Source organism: Rhinolophus sinicus, chromosome 16 (assembly GCF_057876585.1).
Source record: "Rhinolophus sinicus isolate RSI-liver-muscle chromosome 16, RSI-T2T, whole genome shotgun sequence".
Classification (NCBI taxonomy): Eukaryota; Metazoa; Chordata; class Mammalia; order Chiroptera; family Rhinolophidae; genus Rhinolophus; species Rhinolophus sinicus.
In genome coordinates, this window is record NC_142516.1 from 4,694,426 (window position 1) to 4,718,113 (window position 23,688).

At 42.9% G+C, this 23,688-nt stretch overlaps 1 protein-coding gene across 4 annotated transcripts in view; it reads right to left on the minus strand.

Annotated features, from left to right (window-relative positions):
- The window catches only part of NUP214 (nucleoporin 214), a 92,003-nt gene that overhangs the window by 27,649 nt on the left and 40,666 nt on the right, over positions 1 to 23,688 (minus strand). For 2 of the 4 annotated variants that reach the window (XM_074331195.2, XM_074331194.2), the window contains exons 22-29: positions 23,380 to 23,643; positions 22,420 to 22,581; positions 19,389 to 19,485; positions 10,927 to 11,005; positions 9,555 to 9,603; positions 6,338 to 6,428; positions 4,515 to 4,576; positions 104 to 1,906 (exon numbers count right to left, since the gene is read on the minus strand). In XM_074331195.2, coding sequence (XP_074187296.2) covers positions 104 to 1,906; positions 4,515 to 4,576; positions 6,338 to 6,428; positions 9,555 to 9,603; positions 10,927 to 11,005; positions 19,389 to 19,485; positions 22,420 to 22,581; positions 23,380 to 23,643 — 2,607 coding nt within the window. Of the gene's footprint in view, positions 1 to 103; positions 1,907 to 4,514; positions 4,577 to 6,337; positions 6,429 to 9,524; positions 9,604 to 10,926; positions 11,006 to 19,388; positions 19,486 to 22,419; positions 22,582 to 23,379; positions 23,644 to 23,688 lie in introns of all 4 variants that reach the window. The other 2 variants (XM_074331193.2, XM_074331192.2) reach the window with 1 other exon arrangement.

The window sequence follows — 23,688 nt, forward strand, 5'->3', positions numbered from 1 at the left end:
CTCATTTGTTTTCCCTTCCTTTCAATTACGAAGGAACACAGGTTTATTGCAAATGTTTCAAATAATACAGAGAACAAAGTAAAAATCTTCCAGAAATTCTTACCTGAAGCTTGACAAAAGCTAAACCCAGAGGATGACGCCGTGGTGGTGGTGGCCGAGTTGCCACCAAACACAGAGCTTCCCTGCCCAAAGCCGGGGCTCTGGCCAAAAGCAGGGGGGTTGCTTTGGCCGAACATGCCCCCGCCTGTGCTGGCAGAAGACTGTCCAAAGGAGAACGAGCAGGGGCTGCTGGTGCTGGAAGGGGCACCAAAGACATTTCCACTGGAAGATGGGGAAGAGGCCCCGGACTGACCAAAAGCAGGGCCGGAGCTGAACCCGGACTGACCGAAGGAAAAGCCGCTCGCAGCAGGGCTGCTTGTCGACTGCCCGAAGGCCGGGGCCTGCCCAAACGTCGTCTGTCCAAAGACCCCTGTGGCGGAGGTGCCAAAAGCTGGACTGCCGAACCCTGAGCTGCTGACCTGCGGCGTGGTGGCGGTGGCCGTGCTAGCTGTGCTGCCCGTCTGCTGCCCAAACAGGCTTGGTGCGGTGCTGGCTGCCACCTGCCCAAACGTGGGGGTGGCCGAAGGGGCAGTGCCCGTGCTGCTGCTGGTGAGCTGGCTGAAAGCTGAGCTAGAACTGGCGGCAGGTGACTGAGGGACGACAGACGAGCCTGAAGTGACAGTCCCAAACACTGCTGTCTCTGTAGCTGGGCTCGGGGCGGCACTGTGGACAGCACTGGAGGTTGTGGGGGGACTCGATGCTTCTGAGGTCACAGGGAATGCACTTGGGGTTGCTGCTGCTGTGCCAGCAGTCTGCCCAGCCACCGAAGGGGTGGGAGGAGGAGACGCCGGTTCTGTCTTGACATCAGGGGCCCCGGTGGCTGCTGGCATGGCCTCTCCAGAGGGTGCCAGGAGACTGGCGCTAGAAGCTGCAGCGCTGGGGCTGCCGCCTGCAGGCTGGACAGGAGCAGGTTCTTTCTTCATGGAGTCAGAAGTCTGCAGAGGAGCCTGGGGAAGCGGGGCCGTGGACACTGAGACCTCACTGTTGCCTGGCTTCTCGGGCAAAGATGACGACGCAGTCTCCTCTGTGCTTTTAGCAGAGGACGCAGGCAGGGTGGGAGCAGAGGTGGCACTCAGGAGGCTACTAAATGACAAGGTGGGGAACGATGTCGCAAGGGGAGTGGCAGTGGTGGCTGGTGGGGGGGCAGACAGGGGCCCTGTACTACCAGCCTGTTGGCTTCCAAATGAAAAGCTCGTCTTGCTACCACTTAGAGAGATGCCACCAAAACCGAGCGCCCCCGAGGAGCCCGCACTGGTGAGTGGCAGGCTGCCAAAGACACCAGTCGTGGAACTGCTGGTGCTGGTGGCTGCTGCTGGTGGTGCTACTGTGGTGGTGGCGGTCACAGAGGAGGTGCCAGGGGGCTCCGTGTGCTTCCCTAACACGGAAGGGCCAGTAAAATTAAACCCCGAGGGCACGAGTGACGTCTTGGTTGGCTGTGCACTAGTGAGGCTTGTGGACGAAGGCTTATTGGCTGGCTTTGTGGAATCATCGGCTTGGCCAACCCGCAGTCCTGAGAAACTTCCTAGAGTCTCGCCAGCCAAAGAATTTGGAAACAGCAGCTCTCCCAACTTGGACGGGGTTTCCAACTTGCTGGAAGGGGTGGAAAGAGCAATTCCAGAAGGTGCCACAGGCCTGCTGCTCGACGGAGCCGACTCTCCTGGAGAAGCAGTGGCAGCTCCACCGGCGTTTGACGGTGTCATTCGTGAGGGAGAGGAGCTTTCAGGAACGGTCTCGTATAAAGGTTTGCCTCCCCCCCCAAAGGAGAATGTGTCCAGCTGGTTTGACTCTTTAGCAGGGGGTGTGGCCCCTAGTAAGAAAAAGAAATGAGGAGATGGGTGGGATTTAGCAGAGTATGACCTATCGCTCCACCGACAATTTCTAAGCCAAAGTCTCTCCTCCCTCGATGCGGTCAGGGTTAGCTTGTTCTAACAGCGGTTTTCCTCAGGGAGGACAGAATGAATGCTTCTCCATAGAAATGTCAGCCCTGTCTGAGTCATCTCACTGAGGTGAAAAGGACAACTACTCTTTTTATGACCGTTAAGTCACAACAAAATACACCCTATCTAGAACACATGAAGTTAACATGCTATCCCAAAAGAGAAACAAAAAGCCCCCTTCCCTGATTTTCCTGCGTGTGCTTTCTTCACTGAGATTGTCGGCACAGTGCTAGCCTATCAACCTCCTGACAGATCAGGAATTGATCCCAAACTGCAAGTTTTCCCTTTAGTTTTTTAATGGGCAAATAGGGTGCCAATCCACAGACAGTCATTTTTACATACAATTAAGGGCTACTTCCTAGCGTCTCCTCAGTAAGTGGTTTTACAGAGGGAGTCTGGCCTCATGGTCAAGCACATGGCTCCAGAGCTGGATGCTCAGCCACTTGCTGGCTGTGTGACTTTGGAAGTTACTTTACCTCTCTGAGCTTCAAATTCCCCATTTGGAAAATAGAAATAACGACAGTACCTACTTAGCTCACTGAGTTTCAAAGATGAAATGAAATATAGGTAAAAGCACTCACAACAAGGCTTGTTCAAACAATGAGTGGTCAATAAATTAGAGTAATTAAAATTTGTTATTTTTAAACTAAAATTAGCCTATTACAAGTGTTTATTGATCTTCCTAATTCCATTGTGTTTTCAGAAGTCGGGCTATCACAAACTCCTGGAACACTGCAAAGCCCCTGCTATCTGTGTGTAATTTCCAGAAAGACCTCTTTGTATCACTGGTGTTGTGCGGAGCTGTTTATGGTTTTGGGCTGTTGTCTATTCTCATAGTAATGAAAATGTTTATAGAACTGCTGTTGTATTACTATTTTACTTTATTTATGATTTTTTGAATGCTTTTGATTGTTCTTCTCCAATCTTTTTATATCACTGAGTTGTTTTTTCTCTAGAAAGTGAGACTGGGGAGGAGGTGGGCTGCCGGGGTGTTCTGCCACATCTAAGGGGGCAGAGGTTAAAAAAAAAAGTTTAAGAAATACTGCTCCAAAGAGAAAGGAATGAAACTGACAACCCTTTAAGTGACACACAGATCAAGTTTAGAAGTCTGCTATGCTTTCAACTCCCTAATCTCCCTCTGGGAGGTTTTAGGAGATCGCTTTTCTACTAAAAAGCTTCTACCACTTGGGTTGGCACACAAAAAACGCTCAAAAAATATTTGTTGAGGGGCGGCTGGATGGTTCAGTTGGTTATAGCGTGAGCTCTCAACAACAAGGTTGCAGGTTTAATTCCCCAATGGGATGGTGGGCTGCGCCCCCTGCAACTAAAGACTGAAAACGGCGACTGGACTTGGAGCTGAGCTGTGCCCTCCACAACTAGATTGAAGGACAACTACTTAGAGCTGATGGGCCCTGGAGAAACACACTGTTCCCCAATATTGCCCAATAAAATTAAAAAAAAAAATTAGTAACTTAAAAAAAAAACGGGGGGGACCGACCCGGTGGCTCAGGTGGTTGGAGCGCCATGCTCCTAACGCCGAGGTCGCTGGTTCAATTCCCACATGGGCCAGTGAGCTGTGCCCTCTACAGCTAAGATTGTGAACAACGGCTCTCCCTGGAGCTGGGCTGCCGTGAACAGCCGAGGTGGTGTGAGCTGCCGTGGGCTACCGTGTGCCGCCATGAGTGGCTGGCAGCCACCGTACACTGCTGTGAGTGGCCAACCAATGACTAGCGACCGACTGCCTCAGCCAGCGGGAGCGCAAGGCTCATAAATACCAGCCTGGGCCAGGGAGCTGTGTCCTACACAACTAGACTGAGAAACAATGGCTTGAACTGGAGTGGCGGGGGGGGGGGGGAATTTGTTGAATGAACAGGTGAAAGATGGTCACTGTGTTATTCACTACAGGGAAAACTGGGAAATAACTTAAATGTCCAATAGGTGGTTAAATCAATTATGGCACATCCAGAAGAAATTATGTCGTTATTAAAAATGACTTTTATATAAGATTTCAATAATACTGGAAAATTCACAAGAGATTGTGCTAAATGAAAGAAAGTGGAGGACAAAACCTCCCAGAAGGAAATATAACAGAATTGCAATGGCAGCAACTGAAGGGTATGATGTGAGACCCTAGGACATATATCACTTCTTACAACAACAGCTTTCTTTCTTTTTAAAATAAAAGAAAAAAAAACTTAATTATTTAAACCGAAAACTAGAAGGCACTTAAAAGAAATCCCTTCCTTGTTCCTAATTATGAAGGTAGATAGAAGTCCTTCCCAACAGCTTCTTAAATCCAGCCTATTTCTAACGCATAATATCAATACTAAATTTACTGTAGGCAAAACAGTAAAACTTTCAGCAAAAAATACTTTCAGCAAAACGCAGTAGCAATAAAATGTCAACACGTCTATACAAAAAGAACCGCACGTGTTTAGGGAAACACAAAAGTAATGCTTTGCAAAGCAGAGACTGTACCTTGTGTGGCAGTGAAATTGGAAGACGGTGTTGGTGTGATTATCCCAAAATTAAAGCCAGTCCTAGGAAGTGGAAGAAGAGAAGTTAAAAAGAGCAAACCTAAGGCACAATTGCCCTTTTAATACCCCATTTTATAATTCACTCACAACTGCTCTTGAGGAACTTATAATCTAGAAGATAAACGCATCTATTTGCGAAGCAACAAAGCCACTCCAAGATTTCTAAGCAGGGAGAGGCCATTTGTGGGGAAGGTAAGAAGGGGGTAGCAGTTGAGGAGGCCTGGGAGGGATGGCTGGGTTTGGGTGGCAGAGGTTTGTGTGGGGACCCAAGGAAAGGGTCCAAGGAAGGCAATGGAAAAGTAGAACCGCACTAGGAATGTGCATGTGGGAATGGTGGCTAGAGCACACGGTCTGCCTAGTGAAGGAGACAAGACAGGCTGGGTTAGATAGCAGAGTATGTCAGGAGAGCACCAGGCTACTAGAGGAGATGATGGAGAGCGTGAAATAGAGGACACTGTCTCTGCAGTTTTGACACAACTTAATTCTGGGTTAGAAAAATGTCAAGAACTTTGCTGACTCCTTTTATCATTATCTCTCTCTTCTGCACATTCTCTTTACACTGTGAGTAAAGACACCATAGCCAAAGAAGAATATGCAGCACAAGTGTGAACCAGAATAGACTATGCACTGTGATAAAAGCTCAAATAGCTAATTTAAAATGATATAGTGTCAAAATATAAGAGACCAAGCATATCAAATGTAATAACTAACGTAAGCATTTAGGTGTTATTTTTTAACCCATCGTTGCCTTTGTTAAACGCACAAAGACCATCTAAAATGATGTTAAATATTTTGTCATATTAAAAAAACACCTTCTTTCTTTGCCTCAACCTTAAAGAAATTTTACCTAATGCAAGTAAGTTATTGACAGAATGACCCAAATCTTTTTAACTTATTTTAAAAATGGGAAGAAGAGTATCAGTTCACAGAAGTAAAGATTAATTATCAGTGTTTGTAAAAGATATGATAACTCCTGGCACTGATCTCCTCTTTAAAATGTGTTCCAAACTATCCTTGGGAAGTATAAACATACTGATTTACAGTATGAAGGAAATAATAATTATAATGTCCTTCCTCAAATTCTATTCCAACACCCTCTTTAACGTGATAGGCCCGAAGGATGCTCAAGAAACATACTAACACCAGAGAAAAGAGACTTTTCTCTTAATATGGAGAACATGGTTCCAGTTAAAAAGCACAAACTGAAAGAGCTCAAGAGGCTTTTCTAATGGACCTGAACACACAGCCCTTCAATGGCAAAACATCTTTGGGCAGGTTTTTATCTCAGCCACATAGTCTAACTCCACCTCTGAAGAAAGAGGACATCTGGGCAGCTTTCACAGGTTCCAACATGAGCAGACTTCCTCCAAGGTGAATTCAGCACCTGCTTTCAGAAGTTCAATATACTGACCTCTCAGTGCAGCAAAGCCCATCCCAATGTCACTGCTAGCCCTCAAATGGTGTCAGAATGAAAATATCTCAATATGAGACTTGATCAGACCACTACCCAAAGAAAATGAGGCTTATCCAACAAATAAATGAATACGTACTAACACATGTATAAACTTGCATTGAAAAGGAGAAATAGATTTAAATTAGGACATGAAGTTACTGCCGCTGTCATCAGATGTATTACTGCAGTGGTAAGGACTCTGGGCTCATGCACATTTAAGAAGCATATAAACACACCTCCTGACTGTAAGAGCTGGGAAGCTACCTATCAGTGGCTAGTGACCTGCCACAAAATTGGAGTTCATTACTGACCCTGATGGAGAAAATGAGAAAGGCTTGTTGAACTGCCCAACAGCAGATGGGGTAGAAGTCACAGCTGTTTCTATCTTGGTTGCCCCTGGCCCTGAAATTGTGGAAAAAAATAAGAACATTACAAAAAACCAGTTAGAAACACCATCCAGTATGTAACTCTTGGAGCATGCCTCCAGGTCTGAGGGCCTCACATGCATCCCAGGACTAGGCGGCAATCCAGGGGAGCGCACGGGCTGCCTCAGTCACGTTCACGGTCTCTGAACGCGCCCTTTGGTTATGTCAATGGTAATTCCAAATCAAGACACGCCACACGCTCCTTTTCAGAGAAGAGATCAAAATAATTCTAGGATAGTTAAAATTTAAAGCTGTAAAAGTAGCTTTATAATTACTGACAAGTAATATATGTTAAAGGAAAAAACTCCAAAGAGAAATAGGTTATATTAACTAAATATCTCTGAGTAGTGACTTCATGGCTATTTCTGTATTTTCTGTATTTCTGTATTTTCTGTAACTACATTTCTATATTTTCATATTTTTTTTTTTGTATTTAACAAATTATAGTCCCCCGCCTGCTTTTTTTAAATTACAGAGGTAATGCATGATTGCTAGAATATAGAGAAGCGTAGAAAGTTAAAAAGTGCAATCTATCACTGTCCCCACATTCAATTTCTCTGTAACTACTTACTAACAGTTTGGGGTATTATCTTCAATCTTTCCCCTATTACTCTACCTTTAAAGGGGGTAGGGGAATGAGAAAGCTACATTTAAAAAAGCCCAAACCAAACCCAACAATAAAAAAGTACCTTCTTTCTGAGTATGGGGTAAATATTAGTACAATTATTTTTTAAATTACTATAATACAATGTGGTGTGTACAAGGATATTCAATGCAGCGCTGCTTAGAATCTTGAAAAATCACAAACAATCTAAATTAGCAGAGTATTGGTAAAACTTAACAGTGTACAACTATACAATGAAGTCCGAGGCCGCCATTAAAATGAGGGAGGGAGAGCTGTTATCAGATCTAGAAAGATGAACAGGATATTTATTGTCAGGGGGGGAGGGAGAAAGAGAGATAGGTTATAAATCAACATATACAGGATATGCCTATTTTTGTTTAAAAAACAACACTGAAGTAACCTCAAGAGATACATATAAAGTTGTAAAGGGTTATCTCTGGAATATGGAATTTATTGAGCAGCTTCCACTTTCTACATTATCTGTCTCGACACCAGACTCTTTCGTGGACCTGTAATAGTTTCACAATCAGAGAAACAATGAAGGTACTCCATTATTAGTTAATAACAGCTACTCTATATAGGATTCAGATATACTTTTTTTTAAAAGAAACTTTTGGCAAATTCTTAAAATAGCATTTCTCAGGGAAATTTTCCTAACCCCAAAAAGGTTCTTTTCTTTTGATTATCCAGCAAGTGAATACAGAAGTAAACACCTAGCAATGAACGAGATATTTCACAATTACTAAAGGATGAACCTCAAAAACTAATTTATAAGTCATGTTAACAGCATAAGACATGCAGAAAATAAAGTCCCTTAGAATTCCTTGACTCTTCACTTTAGGAATGACAAAAATTCTCCAGTGAAGTCCTTGAAAGAAGTTAGGGGGTTGGCCTGGTGGCTCAGGTGGTTGGAGCGCTGTGCTCCTAATGCCGGTTTGATTCCCACATGGGCCAGTGAGCTGCGCCCTCTACAGCTAAGATTGTGAACAACGGCTCTCCCTGGAGCTGGGCTGCGTGAGCAGCTGGAGGTTGCCATAAGCAGCCAAACGTTGGCATGAGCTGCCGTGAGCTGCCGTGGGCTACGGTGTGCTGCCAGGAGCGGCTGGCAACCAGTGTGAGCGGCCGGCAGCCAGCGAGAGCTGCCGTGAGCGGCCGACCGACAACTGGCAACCGATTGCCTCAGCCAGGGGGAGCGCAAGGCTCATAATATCAGGCAGGGAGCTGTGTCCTACACAACTAGATTGAGAAACAACGGTTTGAACCGGAGTGGGGCGGGGGGGCGGAAGGGGAAAAAAAAAAATGGAGTTAGGATAGGGCTCTTTCAAAAAAATTTTTCTAATATTAACCAGAAATGGAAACAAATCTCTTAATCTGAATCCTAAATGACTGAAAAGTCTGACAATTCCACTAAGATCTCCCCTCTAACATACAGCTTTAGATGCTAGCCAAGAAGTGCTATCTACCTCCTTCTCATGTGAGGCTGCCATGGTAACACCTGTGCTTCTGCATTCATCCAAATTCTAGAATACAACTTTGGCTTACACAATAATGGTCTTTGTCTGAGTACAAGGAATATTTAGTGAAGATAAACCCAACAGTCAATCAGAAAGCTTTTGGTTACAGAGAAAGTTAGATGATTGTGTAACTGAGGAGAGATTATGGAAAGCAGGATGCTAATATGCAAAGTTCAGCGTCTCTAACAGAATTAGCTTAAAGACCCACGTGAAAACATCAATCAAAATAAAAGCCAGAGCCCAGAGTGTGGGGAAGACACAGGACTGCAGACAGACCATGATTCCTCTAGCCTAACGTAACACATGCCAAATAAAGTGGGCTATAAAAAAGGAGCCAACAAAAGGGGGTGCTGGGCAAGAGCCCACATTCAAGTGAGGTTACAAATAAAAGCACGCTTCTGCTTCAGGTTGGCCTGGTCAAAGCACTTACAGCGATGGTGAAAATTAATTTCAGTTAATAATTATTCTTGTTGGAAGTATGTGAAGCCATGAAATCTTCTAATATTGACATACCATCTACTCTGAAATCTTAGGTTGCAACAGATCATTTTACTTTTTGTATTTGACTGGTTTTTGAATTGTCATTGTAAATCAAGAGTTTTTCATTTTAGTGGAAGAAATAGAGAGTCCAATGTTCCCATCTACTCCTCTCTAAACAATTACCCAGTGATGCTGGTGAACACAATACCATTGCTTCTTTTTAGGAAAAACATCTAGAGGAAGGTTTTTGCCTATTGCTCTCAAATTTCAGAAGTCTACCGAGCTGCTGAAGGGCTCACTAATTTCCTGGAGATTCTTCATCAACTGAGGCCTTTTGAATGAATATCTCTTTACTTGATTTCCTATGTTGACTGTCTTTGTGATCTAGAACAACACACTATTGTGAAGCGTTTCTTTCACCTTTATTTTCACTAAAACAAAAATGCAAACTGACCCGAAGCTTTATCACTGGATGACAACTGACCGGAGGTTGGTGTGGGCCCAGGCATCTTCAGGGAATTTATTACCGATCCCTGCAACAGAACACAGGTAAAATGTTTATTCCAAAGGAACATGGAAAATGATAACACAGTTTATAATCAGCAAGCATAAACACTCTTATTTAATTTTTTTCAAGTTTCAATTTAAGTCAGTATTTTTAAATGCTTGCCATGTGTAAGATCATATTGGAAAACAGATATAGGAATAATATTCCGGAAGCACCAAGAAAGCAGGGTCATGTCTGTCTAGCTTGCGGCTATTTTTTCAGTACCTAGCACAGTGCTTGGCACATAAAAGGCACAGGACCATTTGGTAGACAAATGAATGAAGAAGTAAATGAATGAAATGGGTTCTGGCTCTCAATAAATTGACGATAAGGTGAAAAAGCAAAACTTCAACTTATCCACCCCGAGTCAATGTTCCTTTACTCTTGTTCATTACGATTTATGCCTCACCCTGTGTCCTCCAAGGTGAACATGGAAACTTCCAGAAGAATGACCAAATGCTAAATACTTAAATGTCGTTTTAAGTCACAGCAAAGTAAGGAATAGGGAGCCATGTTTGAGCATGCCAATAGGCACGTTCTGATGTTCAATCTCAAACATAACTTAATATTACTTTTCTCAGACACAGATGTAAAAGTAACAGAGAAACCAGGTTTTCTTGGGGAAAGCTCCAGATAGCTTGATCTACCTTTCAACCATCTTCTATTATTTTCTTTTAGACTGTTTAACTATTGGCAATATAACCTATTTTTGTAAGAGACAATGTTTATCAGGCAAAAGCCTGAAAGTACACATAACAAACATCACTGAATAGGCAAGCTCTGAGAAGCAAATTGCAGAAGAAAGTAAGAGAACCTATCCTCCAGACACTGATACTAAAGGTACAGCGGAAAAAGCGATGGGCAGGAAGACGTCAGAAGGCCCGGGCCCCAACTCTGGTTCTCCATTTCCTCACTGTGTTCGCTTTCATTAGCACATGAGCCTCGGCCTCTCCATTCGTGAAACATACCAAAACACTTGTTTTATCTATTTATTGCACATGGTTGCTGAATGCATTAACTAAGATAATGTTAAATGAAAGTAAACTGAAAATCCAAATACCCCATAAAAATATAAGGGATTAGAACTACGATCCAAGATTATTAGAAGCAGAATGCCAAATGGCCTATGAAGATAATATCAGGTCCTGATCTACTATTGTCAAGAAGGGCATGAATTGTGGGAAAGGGCTCACAGGTCTGTCAGACTTAGAGTTCATTTAAAAGCAAAGTGAGGACTTAAAACAGGATTGCCTTAGTTACAAAGACAGTCACTGTATGACTGTTAACAAAGCAAAAATCAGGAAGTTACCTGCTTCGCTTGGTTATTAGCAGCCACTGGGGCCAACACTGGATGAGGTGGTTTCGCTGCAGAGTATGACACCGAAGAACTGAAAAACAAAAAGCATTCACGGCATGATGGAGTGCAAATCACCTTCATCCCCGAGCCAACCTTCTAGCCAATAAATAATACCAATATGGGGCAGAATATAGATGTCTTGGGACCCTAACCAAAGTCATTTGACATTTTTCAGATTGAAGAATAAATTCTTTAAATGAAATTTAGGTAACCAACATAAAAGTCACAGCAGTAACCTTAATACAGTGCTACCTCGGTTTTCGAACATAATCCGTTCCGGAAGACCATCTGAGTTCTGAAACGTTTGAAAACCGAGGTATGGTTTCCCCATAGAAAGTAATGCAAAATGGATTAATCCGTTCTGAACCTTCAAATTCAACCCCTAAAACTGCAAATTTAGCATGAATTTTACTATCTAATGATACCATAGATCCATAAAATTTACGGCATTCGTAAACTGAAATGTTCATCAACGGAGGCATTCGAAAACCGAGGTACCACTGTACTTATTTTCTTCCTGCAGTCCTAAAAAAAAAAAGCTGTAACTAGTCAGAAGTAGGTCTTTCTCTTATCTGGAGAGTAAGCCCTCTCCACACACACCCCTGCATCCCACCGCCAGTTCCAGAGCACGTGGGGAATTCCCGATTCTCTTTCCCAGGCTGAGAATACGTTCCACAGGATCTATGGGACGTACAGGATCTGCCACCATGTATGGCTCGAAGGTGTCACTCAAAGAAGAGATCTCGGCTTCTCACAGAACCATCCCCCAAAGCCCAGTGCTCACCAGGCTGGCATACAAGAGACGGAAATGTACCACTGCTCCATTCCCAACCTGCACCTTGGCTCTAGTATGAAAAGTACACCCACTATTTGTAGAAGGAGTTCTCACTATCTTTTGTTAACCCTGAACACAGTATGCAGAAAACTGTCATTTCAATAATTACTTAAGTGTTAATATGTGAGAAAAAAATATCACCTATTTATTGCAATCACAGAAGAAAGCTCCATTCATGGCTCTTGGGAGCCATTTTTTCAATTGATCTGTCCTCAGTCCTGAGCTACTCTGATGGGCTATACAGCAGCAGTAGCTCTAGGATCTGGTTTTATTTTTTAGAACCCTCCCTAAAGTTAGGGGGCTTAATACTCCTCCATCAAAAAAATTAACTTGGAAGAGGAAAGACAAAAATAAGCCTATGCCTCACAGAAAAAAATTAACAACAATCTTACAAGCACCTCCAGATTCTCTGTGGGAATAACAGAGGAACTTTCCCAAACAAACTTTATTAGACTGAGACAAGAAAAAAATGGAGTTATTTTCAATGTAACAAAACCCCCTTTATTTTTCTACTGAAGAAAGAAGCAGTTGTAGATGTGCGTCTCCGAAGAAACACATCCCTGCTCCCCGGAGATGTCCTACCAAGCAGATACACAGGTACAGAGCTCCCCTGCACCTCTGCTGAATCTCCAACAGAGAAAAGGAATGTAAGAGTGAGATCACTGGGACTGAGAAATCCCTGGGCAGACATAGCAGACGTGGGTAGAGAAATGATTTGAGCTCATCAGAAACACAAGGGAAATGAAAATCTTCCACGCTTTCTCAAACAAAAGAAAAGAAAAAAAAAGCAAACTAGAAATAAAAACAAAAGCAGCAAGTTACCCAATTTTGGAACATTTTTTCCACCCAAAATTTAGTTAAGACATGATGGCAAATTAAATCATGAACGAAACAAACTGAGTACAATTATTGTTCTATTTACTTGTGATAATGCTATAAATCTCTTGGGTATCCTAAATTCCCAAACACACAAAATTAGGACTCACAGTACTTACACAGCCCTGCAGAGAAGGGCTGTTCAGTGCAATCAGCTAGCAAACCAACTGACTAAATAGGATCCACCATGATCCAAGAGCAAACAGAAAAGAACAGCATGCTACCAAATAAACATATTCAAAGATTTGTGCAGAATCATGAACCAAATCAAAGGAAATCAACAGCTAAAAATGTTCAGGATGGAAAAGCCAAATTTGGAATTATTGTATTTTGGATGACTGTATTCTCTACCCTCTAGCAATACAGACCTGAAAGAGACCAGAAATTCATTTGACATGCTCTGTTCTACAACTGAAAACAAAAACTCAAAGGACCACAAGAGGAAAACGACACTGTAACAGCGCGTCATGTTGACATATATTTACGGCAGGTGTCTACAAATGACATTTACATTACTGGCAACACTGGAGCAATGTTTTAGAAATGAGTAATGGAGTCATACAGGTCACTAAGAGTAGTAAAATTAGGTTTCCGGAGAAAAACAATTCCAACAGAATTTAAACAAAGAAAGCTGGACTGGCTACAACAATATAGGCGAAAGTAGATTTCAGAGCAATTCATCTTATCAGGGGTAGAGAGGGTCATTTTGTAATGATAACTGGGTCATCTCATCAATAGCATGAAACAATCCTAAACATTTATGCAACTAATTAACAGAACTTCAACATGAAGCAAAATCTGATAAAACTGCAAGGAAAATAAGCAAATCCACTGGAGTTGAAAAATCAACAGCACTCTCCAATAATTGATGGAATAAGGAGAGAGAAAAGCATTAAGAATGTAGAATACTGGAACAACACTATCAACGACCTTCACTCCAACCAACAACAGCACACATGTTCTTCTGAGGTGCACGCAGAGTATTTACTGAGATGATTGATATTCTAAGTCAGGAGGAGCAAACTACAGACCAAGGGCCAGCTGCTGGATTTTTTTGGTATTTTTTTGTAAATAAAGCTGTACTGTAACACAGTGATGCCTGTTCATTTACATGTTGTCTATGGCTGCTTTCAGGCTACAATGGCCGAGTCAGGTAGTTGCGACAGAGACCACATGGTCCATGAGCCTAAAATATTTACTACATTGCTCTTTGAGAAAAACTTTGCTGATCCCAGTTCTGGGCCATAAAACAAGTCTCAATAAATCTAAAGGATTCAAGTCACACAAAGCATGTTCTCTGACCACAGAATTAAAAGAAATAACAAAAAGATATCTAGAAAATGTCCAATTACTTAGAAGCTAAATAACACACTTAAATAACCCAGAGGTATATAAAAATAACCAAAGGATAAATTCGAAAGTATTTTGAACTGAATGAAAATGAAAACGTAATGTACACAAAATCTGTGGGATGTAGCCAAAGCAGTTCTTAGTGGGAAATTTATAGCACCAAATGCCTGGATTAGAAAAGAGTGGTCTCAAATCAATGACCTTAGCTTCCACCTTAAGAAACTAGAAGAGTAAATAAAATCCAAAGCAAACAGAAAAACGAAATAAAGATCAAGTAGAAAAATAAGAGGAAAAAAACCCCAATGAAACAAAAAGCTAGTTCTGAGATCAATAAGTTTGAATTCTACACACACTAAAAGGAAAATATTGGTGACTATTTTTTATGAAAAACTACATGTCAATAATTTCAACAATTCAAATGAAATGAACAAATTTCTTGAAAGACAAAAACTACCAAAGTTCACTCAAGCAGTAGATAAGCTGAAAAGTCCTAGATCTACTAAAGAAATTTAAAATTCCAAGCCCTGATGGCTTCACTGGTGAATTCTACCAAATATTTATGCATGAAATAATTTCAGGAAACTAAAGAGGAGAAACACTTCCCAACCCATTCTAGGAAGCCAGCATTATTCTGACACCAAAAGCGAACAAAGACATTACAAGAAAATCTATAGACCAATATCCCTCATTAAGACAGATGGGAAAATCCTTAACAAAATTTTAACAAATTGAATCCAACCATATATAAAAAGGGCAACATATCATTACCAAAGATGGATTTAAAATTCAAAAACTAAGCAGTGTGACAAAGGTACCAAAGACAACTTAATGGGGGAAAATGTGTTTTCAACAAATGGTGTTGGGACAACTGGATAGCCACAAGTGCAAGAATGAAGTTGGGACTATAGCGTCACGCTATTTACAAAAATTAACCCAAAATGGATCAACGACCTAAATGTAAGAACTAACACTATAAAACTTAGAAGGAAACATAGGTATAAATCTTTTAGGAGCCTTTATGATTAGGCAATGGTTTCTTAAATATGACACCTAAAACACAGGCAATAAAAGACAAAAATAAACTGAATTTCATCAAATTCAAAAACGTTTGTGTTTCAAAGGACACTATCAAGAAAGTAAGAGACCACCCAAAGAATTGGAGAACATATTTGCAAATCATATATCTGATAAGGGACTTGAATCTAGACTAGATAAAGAATCTTACACCTCAACAATTAAGATAAATAACCTAATTAAAAAATGGGCAAAGGATCTAAGTAGACATTTCTCCAAAGAAGATACAGATGGCCAACAAGCACATGAATAGATGTCCAGCATCACTAGCCATTAGGGAAACTCAAAATCAACACCACAACGAGAGACCATTTCACACCCACTAGGATGGCTGGAATCAAAAAGATGGACAATAACAAATGCTGGTGAGGATGTGGAGAAACTGGAACCAACAGGCACTGCTGCTGGGAAAGTAAAATGGCGCAGCCTCTTTGGAAAACAGTTTGAACTATTTTTGGCTCAAAAAGCTAAACAGAATTACCACTTAATCTAATAGCAACTCCACTCCTAAAACTACCCAAAATAATTAAAAGCAGGGACTCAAACAGATACTTATCACCAATGGTCACTGCAGCATTATTCACAATAGCCAAGAGGGGGGGACACCCAAGTGTCCATCGACAGATGACGGGATAAGCAAAGCGGAGTATACACATACAGTGGGACATTGTTCAGCCACAAGAGGAATGGAATTCTAACATGTGCCCCCACATGGATGAATCTTGAAAATTCCAATGAATTAAGCCAGACACCAAAGGACAAATGCTGCACGATTCCACTTATGTGAGGTCCCTCGAGCAGGAACGTTATTAGAGACAGAAAGCAGACTAGGGGCTGGAGCGAAGGCGAAGGGGGCAGTTATTTTTTAACGGATACAGCTGCTGTTTGGGATAATGAAGAATTCTGGAAATAAACAGTGGCAAGGGTTACACAACACTGTAAAAGTCCTTAATGTCACCGAATTGTACATTTAAAAATGGTTAAAATGGTAAATTTTGTCACATGTATATTTTACCACAATAAAAAAAAAAAAGAAAAAGCTTCCTAACTGTTCTCCCTGTTTCTACTAGTCCCCACTCCAGCCCTTTTGATCTATTCTCAACATAAGAACCAGAAGTTTCCTGCTAAAACCACAGGCTGTATATGATTATCTGCATTTATCAAACAAATCTCATCAAGAATTTTACACTAAAAAAGATCAATTTTACTGTATGTAAATTATGCCTCAATTTGAAAAAAATTTGCTGAAGTTAAAAAAAAACAAAACAAAACACAAACCAAATCAGAACCTTCAAATGCTCAGCAAACATCAATGGTCTGTCAGGTCCTGACCCAGGCTTACTAGCTGATACCTGACGTGAGCCCCCAGCCCGCCCTCACAGCATGACCTCATGTCCAGGGCTCGTCATCTGCTCCAGCCACCAGTGGCCACCTGGCTTTCCTGAACCTGCCAGACACGCACCCACTACTGGCCCTGTGCTTGGAGCTCTGTCCTTAAGATATTCCTGAGACCTGCTCTCTGGCCTTTTCGGCTTTATTCAAACGTCAAATGTCAAGAGCTACTGAAAGGCAGAATATTACATAAGACAGGAAAATTCAGTTTAATGGTGAAACAAATATGGTCTGGTTGTTCTGAGATATTTTAGTCATTAACCACGTATAAGAAGCACCTTCCTTGGTCAACCAATTTAAATCTGCAACCCCGGTCCCGACAACAGTCCCTAAACCCCTTCCCTACTTTAATTTTCTCCTCCATCCCTATACCATCTAAAACACTATATATTTTGCTAATTTATTTCACTTATCATTTGTCTCTCTGTGACTAGGGCAGGGTTTTTGTTTTCCGGTCTGTTCTGTAAACTGCTTTACACCCAGCACCTAGAACAGTGTGTGGCATACAGAAAGCGCTCATTAAGTATGTGTTGAAGAAAATGAGTAAATGAACGCCAGAATTCCATACAGGGATGATCTGTTTGGTGTGTTGTGGTAAAAACAAAGGAACCAAAAATCCTCCCTTTCTGCCCCACTCTCCACGCTCCACTTCCTGCGAGGTCTCTGGCCTCAAGGGCCTTCTTCCAACTTCGCCTCAAACAAGCTCTGCCCTTGCCCAGCTTGGGGCTTCTACACGCTCTGCACCCTCCACCCACAACACTCTTCTCTGCACTCTGCCTGGCAACTTCTCGCCCTTGTTCAACTTTCAGCTAAAACACCGTCTCCTCACCAACCCCAGGCTCAATCAGATCGCCTCATCATCTGCTTTCGCAGAACCTTCCTCGAACTTACTACATCGCAACTAAGTAACTGCTTGTGGAATTGGTAGTTTGGCTGGTGTCTTCCTGATAAAATGTATGTGTCATAAAAGCAGTACTTAGTGTGTATTATTTACTATTGTGTCCTTAAAACCTAGGGCAGTATCGAGCTCATAAGACTCTGATGAACCAAGTGACCGAGCACTGGATAGGTGTCTAAATAGCCATGGATTTGCTTCAAATAAACCTTCTTCCTTGAAACAGGATGCTTAGTCCACGAATATAATGGATGGAGCCAATGAACACAAAATATACCAATGGCAGGAATATTAAGCTCATCTTATAATAAATCTTCTGTAAGATGCTACTCAGAAAAAGTTAAATACAAAATTAAGTAACTTCAAATACACATAGAACACTACTGCTTAACAGAATCTGAAAGTGATTTTATAATGAATGTATTTCCCTCTGAAGCTTTCTTATTGGGGTAGGTAGTAAAAACCAATTTCCATTTATCAACATTCCAGGTACCATGCCGGGCATCCGAGTTAAGTAACTGTACCAGAGTCCAATTCTGTGAGGAAAGGAAGAGAACGTTTCCTTCAGATTCCTTTTAACTTTTGTGTCTATTTTTCTTAAGTCAGAGAAAAGGGCGAGCTCTGAATTGCTCCTCTACCAAAGCCCGTCGAAGATCAGCTCAAGGTGAACCGTTCGCGGGAAACAAAGCTTGAGAAAAGGTAGAGTGAACACCAAGAGATGCTTCTCAGACGTGGTTAGTGGCTAAAGTATCTCAGAAAAACCAGACCACATTTCTCTCCCCATTAAGCTGGATTTTCCCCTTAGGTAACGTTTCGCCTTTCAGTGGCTTTCCTTTGCCTTCCCTACACTCGGAATCTGGCTACAATTTCCAAACTCTAATGCATAATTCTTTCCCTTGAGAAGTTCGCAACAACCACAAATGCCATCTTGGTCTAAACAGCATACCAAAGTTTCAAGGTCACTGCAAGATATGAACGTGGGTAGGCTTGTTTATGGCTGTTAGTGAGGCCCTGAGATAACTAAGAAATTCCTGGAACAGGCAGTGCTGATCAATGGACCAACGTGGAAAAAAGAGGCCAGTGGACTAGCAGAGCAGGGCCACTTGATAAAACCCAAACGGGACAGGGCGTATGGGGGAGTGGTGGAGGTGGGGTGGAAGGAGAGCGGGGGAGATGTGGAAAAACACAGGGTCCGCGGCTGCTCTTCTGGCTGCTGGACTAATCACAGGCTCCCTGAATGACAATGGTCCTCACGATCCCTACCTTCAGCCTGGGGACGTGTCCCTTGGCCCTCCCCTGTGCCACAGGGGAGGCTGGCTGGACTAAAGAGATTACAGAGCGAGGGCAGGCGCATTCTATGAGCCGCGCTGCCCAGACCCCGGGGAGGGGCCAGTGCCCTGAATGCTAAGCAGAGATTCAGACTAAAGAAAGGAAGGTCCGGCAGCAATGACCCAGCCCTCAAACGTGGCACAGAAGAGAAGCTGCAAGTCTCCAAACAGCTGCTGCCTTTTGAAAGACTGGGTTTTTGGGTTTTTTTTCCCCCATACAAAAGGCAAAAGAAACTTGAAAGAACAGAAATGCCTGGAGAGAGGAAACTGTCAATCTCAGGACCACCATGAGTTTTCAAAATCAACTGTCTGCATTAGAACTGAAGCATCAACTCTGGAACCCCAAAAATATTAAAAAGAAAAACAAAACTCCAGCCCCACACCGGACTTAACCCTTCCATGTACCACATGTAGACTTACACATGGCAAACATCTTACTGAGTACGCATCAACAACACAGACTTTACAGGTTTACGAGGCAATGAAGGGGACAATCTCCTGGAAACCCAGCTGGGTGTTCAGATTAGCTGTCCAGCCCTCCTACAACCTGAGGCTCTGCTGGGAAGAGTCCCGCGGTAGCAGCGGCAGTGCTGCCCCCTGCAGGCGGTCCACCGCCATTACTGACTAATTCATTGGCTTAAACACAGGCAAAGGAGTAACCTACCCGATGGCTGCAGAGGCGGGTGAAGGGTTATTCAATTCCTGCACATTTACCACTTGAGGGACAGTCTTCAAAGTTGATTCTGTCAAAGTACTTACAGCTGTTTGAATAGAGAACAAAGAGGCATATTAATTTCAGGGAAGGACTGAAAAGTCTAGCCACGTATAAACGAATGACTAGGACACAAACTCAGGCAGAACGCAATCTCACAGGAGGGAACCTACTCTCGGCAGTTCTGCAGCCCTGTGCGCAGTGGAACACCACCCGGCCTCCTCCATTCAGAAAAGATTATGAGGCGAGGTTTCGTGCACTTTAATCAAATGTACAGTTTTGGTGAAAAGGCTTCCCTGGCCAGACGTCGCAGAGCAGAGCTGAGAGCTGCCACAGAGCTGGCGCATCCTGGCAAAGGGCAGAAGAGCTGGAGGATCGGCAGTGCTCAGACTAAGGATTCCTGCCGTCTCTCCACTCATCCACGGAACCATCCTTTCACATGGGCTTATTACTGCCAGACGCTGTGAGGTGCTGGGAACACACAAAAATGTCTAAGACTCTGTATCTTCTCTGAAGGAGCTCGTGGCTTAATGAGACAGGCACACTGAGTAAAATGTGGAAAACGGAGCTTGGCCAGACGGGGGAAGAGGCCGAGGGGCCTGAACTACGGATGGCAGCAGGAACTGATCTGACACCTACTTCCTTCTCCATTTCACATCTCTTCTGTGTGTCTTATGATTTAAAACTGCGCTCCAAGACTTCCTGGTATTTTATAATTAACCAGAAGAAGGCCTGCGCAAAGCTCTTGGGTCTCTTCTCACTACACGTTGGGCAGAACTGGAAGCCACAGCCTAGGGAGAACAGCGGGTCTGTGGCAGCCGTTTCACACCCTCCTTCAGAGAAGCACCCTGAACATCTTGCCTACGGCTGTACGAATTTCATCTTTTACATCCAGAAGTGCCCACACCTTAGAAATTTCTGCTTCCAAAATGGTAACAGAGGTCACACACCACCTGCTGAGAATGACTAATCCTAAATCCCGGCAGATTTCACCTTTGTAAATAATCAAATCCATCAGCTTGATTTGGGCTTGTTGGGCACAATGCTAAGATTCTGCTTGGTCCAAGTGATATTTGCAAAGGAGTCTACGCTTTCAGAAGGTTCAAAGGTACCTTGAAAAGTTACCTTGTTTATGCTCCACCATATCTATTTTAGATGCTTGATAAGGGTTTTAGCATCTGAACTTTTCTTAGAAATCTTTTATCACTGTATAGTGATAATTCTTGTTTGTCTAAATCAAACCATGTCTTTTTAGTCTTAAAAAAGCTGTCTAAGTGGGCATGTGTTCTAAGTAGTGATAAAACTAAAAAATAATTTTATTCAGCTAAAGAAAATATTTGATTTATAGCAGAGTTTGTTGATCTTGGCACTTCTGACACTATGGGGCTGGATAATCCTTTGTTGTGGGGGTTACCTGTGCATAAGATTTTTTTCTGCAGAAAAAAGAAAACGGCCAAGTCATGTTATACAGGTGTGTCAAAAAGTATCTTGGTCATTACGTATTGTGCAGTACATTATTTATTATTCTCCCTAGGAGAGATGAAATTTGAGAGGTGATCATGTCTTTTTAAGGAAACTTACATGATGCTGCTTCTTCTTTTTGTGTCACTGGTATTATAATTGAGAGCGATTTATAACTGAGTAGCACTAACGGAAGGAGGTGCTACGTAACGAAAGTATAAAGTTACACATTTAACTTTTTAATTTTAATTTTTTGCTGTGAAGGTCAAGGTGACATTTCCCATACATGTCATACTTGCTCATGTTCCCTTTTCTGATGGTATGGGGTTCCCACACGTGCGCATACACACAACTATACAGGGGCCATCTGCACGTTAGTGTGAAGGCCTCTGTCCCAAGGTGCAGCGATAATGAGGCAGCTGCTGAGTATGAAGGGTAATTAACCCTTTGATAATTAACCTACTGGGAGGGTTCTTGCCAGACAGAACTACAGTGTTATTGTCTTGTGGTCTTGTAATGCAAACAAAATAGAGATGAACAGAAGTGAGAAGCTAGAGAATCAGGTACCTTTTGTAAATTAAACGACTTTTGTTACTTCAGCCACAAAACTTAATCAGCATTACCTCAGCTCTAAAGTAGCCTTGCAGTTTATAGACTTTGTAAATGTATTGCTTTTCTTTGTTACGTCATTTTTTTCTTTGAAAATTGCTATCATGGAAGATAAAATGTAAATCATTGCTAACTGTAATGCTTTTAATAAGTGACCCATGATATGCAAAAGAAAGAAAAATAAAAACAAATTTTTTTGTAGCATTCCTGGCCTCTACCCACTAAATACCACCAACACTGCCAATTGTTGGGAGCGTGGGCGGGCGGGCAAAAATAGCCTCCTGTTGAGAACCACTGGCTTGTACAAATTGGTAACTCATGATAACGGAAGTTCTTGAGGCCAAATACCTAGAAACCCTACTGTAGAAACTTTTGAACAGTCACAAACCATTGCCACCCATGCACGTGCTCATCAGAGACCGCATTTTGCAGGCCTACGCAGCTGTACGGCAACAGAAAGGCACAGGGTTGGAGTCCGGGTTCTGCTCCTTACTGGTTGGGTCACCTTCACCTCTCTGAACCTGACGTTACTCAAAAACAAAGTGGTCACCCTACTACAGGGTGGCTGAGGAGACACCCTGAGTGTTATTAGGTGATCTAATTGCAAAGATTAATTTGGGACTTAAAGCAGACATCATTCAAAAGGAGGGATTCACAACTTCATTAGAAAGACCCCAGATTTCCTACTTATCAGAATGTGGCAGATCTAACACCTCCCCGAAAAAGACAAAAGTTGCAGACCTGGCCTCTGCTTTCTCAGAACTCTGCCCCAAAAGCAGACAGGGCTGTCACATCAGTCTTCTCTTCTGAAGGGCAGTAAAGAGCCAGGTGTTTCCTGGCACCTGCGATCCTGGCCTCTGACGCAGACAGCTCCTAATCAGCCTCTGCACAGGTGTGGGGCTACAGTTCTTACCTGGCACCTGACTGGCCATCTGTCGTCTCAGGGCTGCAGCAGCGGCCGCCTGGGGAGCTGAGATGGGGTGGGAGGGACCAGGTGCACCATGCTTCACGGTTTTTGTTGCGAACATTGTACTATCAGCCCCTTGAGGAATGATTTTGCTAGCAGACGTAGACACTGAGGGGAAAAAGAAAAATTCAGTGAGAGAGTAGGTCAGATAAGAAGAAAACATGGAAGTTACAATGGTCAATTCTGCATGTTAGGTTGCGGGGAAAACGCTAAGATTATAAATCCTTAAGCATTAACATAGAAGAGCACCTGTAAACTGATAGGCTGGCACCTACAACTTTCAAAGACGCCACGTGCAATTTGCCTGAAATACTTTACATGGTCATTTCCCCTGAATACTGATCAAGAGATGACTTTTATGCCAACATCGATCACTTCCCTGCTCTCCTCTCACAGTCTCTCCATCCCAGTACCTCATGAGCGTTGTTTGGTCTCTGTCAGAAGTCACTTCAATGCAGAGTCCTGGCACTCTGAAGTGAGGGTGTACAGTACAACACAGGTCATTTCAGTGAGCACTGCGGCTAGTGAGTTCTGAGGCAGAATATAGCTAAAGGTAACAAGCTGAAATGAGCTAGGATGTGAAAGGCACACGTGTGGACGATGCTTTGTACTGAGGCAAATGACCTCCTTTTACTCCTGAAAAGACCTGTTTATTGTTTAAAATGACACGAGCTGGACTCAACAGTAAAGTTGTCACAGTGTGAATCTTTAGAGTCTCTTCTTCCTCACGGCTTTCAAGGGGAACACGTCTCCTTTGAATCTGTCTTCTAACTTCTGGAATATTAGCAGCAATGGGCTGGAACCAACACCTTAATGCTGTGATAACATAAAACCTAATTGCTGTTCCTCCATGTGTTAGAAACCTCATAGGGGAAAAAAGAGTTTCCCGTCTCACTGTTTCCTTACCTGAAGTTCCCATCACACCCGGGGGACCAGGCATCAGGTGGGATTTAGCAAAAGGAGCCGCCGCCTGGGGCAGGAGACCGGGTTGGATGGAAGGAGTGCGGACCACGGGGGCGTGCCGAGCGACCTGGACCATCGCGTCGTCGTCTTTACAAGGCGCCCGTGCATCTTCACTCTCCAAGGACTGGGAGATGGATGACGTCGAGCTGACTTCATCCAAGTCTTCATAATATCTCTGAGACAGGAAGGCTGACCGAGACAGGCTGGCTACAAAGCCCACAACAAAACACAAGTCAGACAACTCGAAGCAAG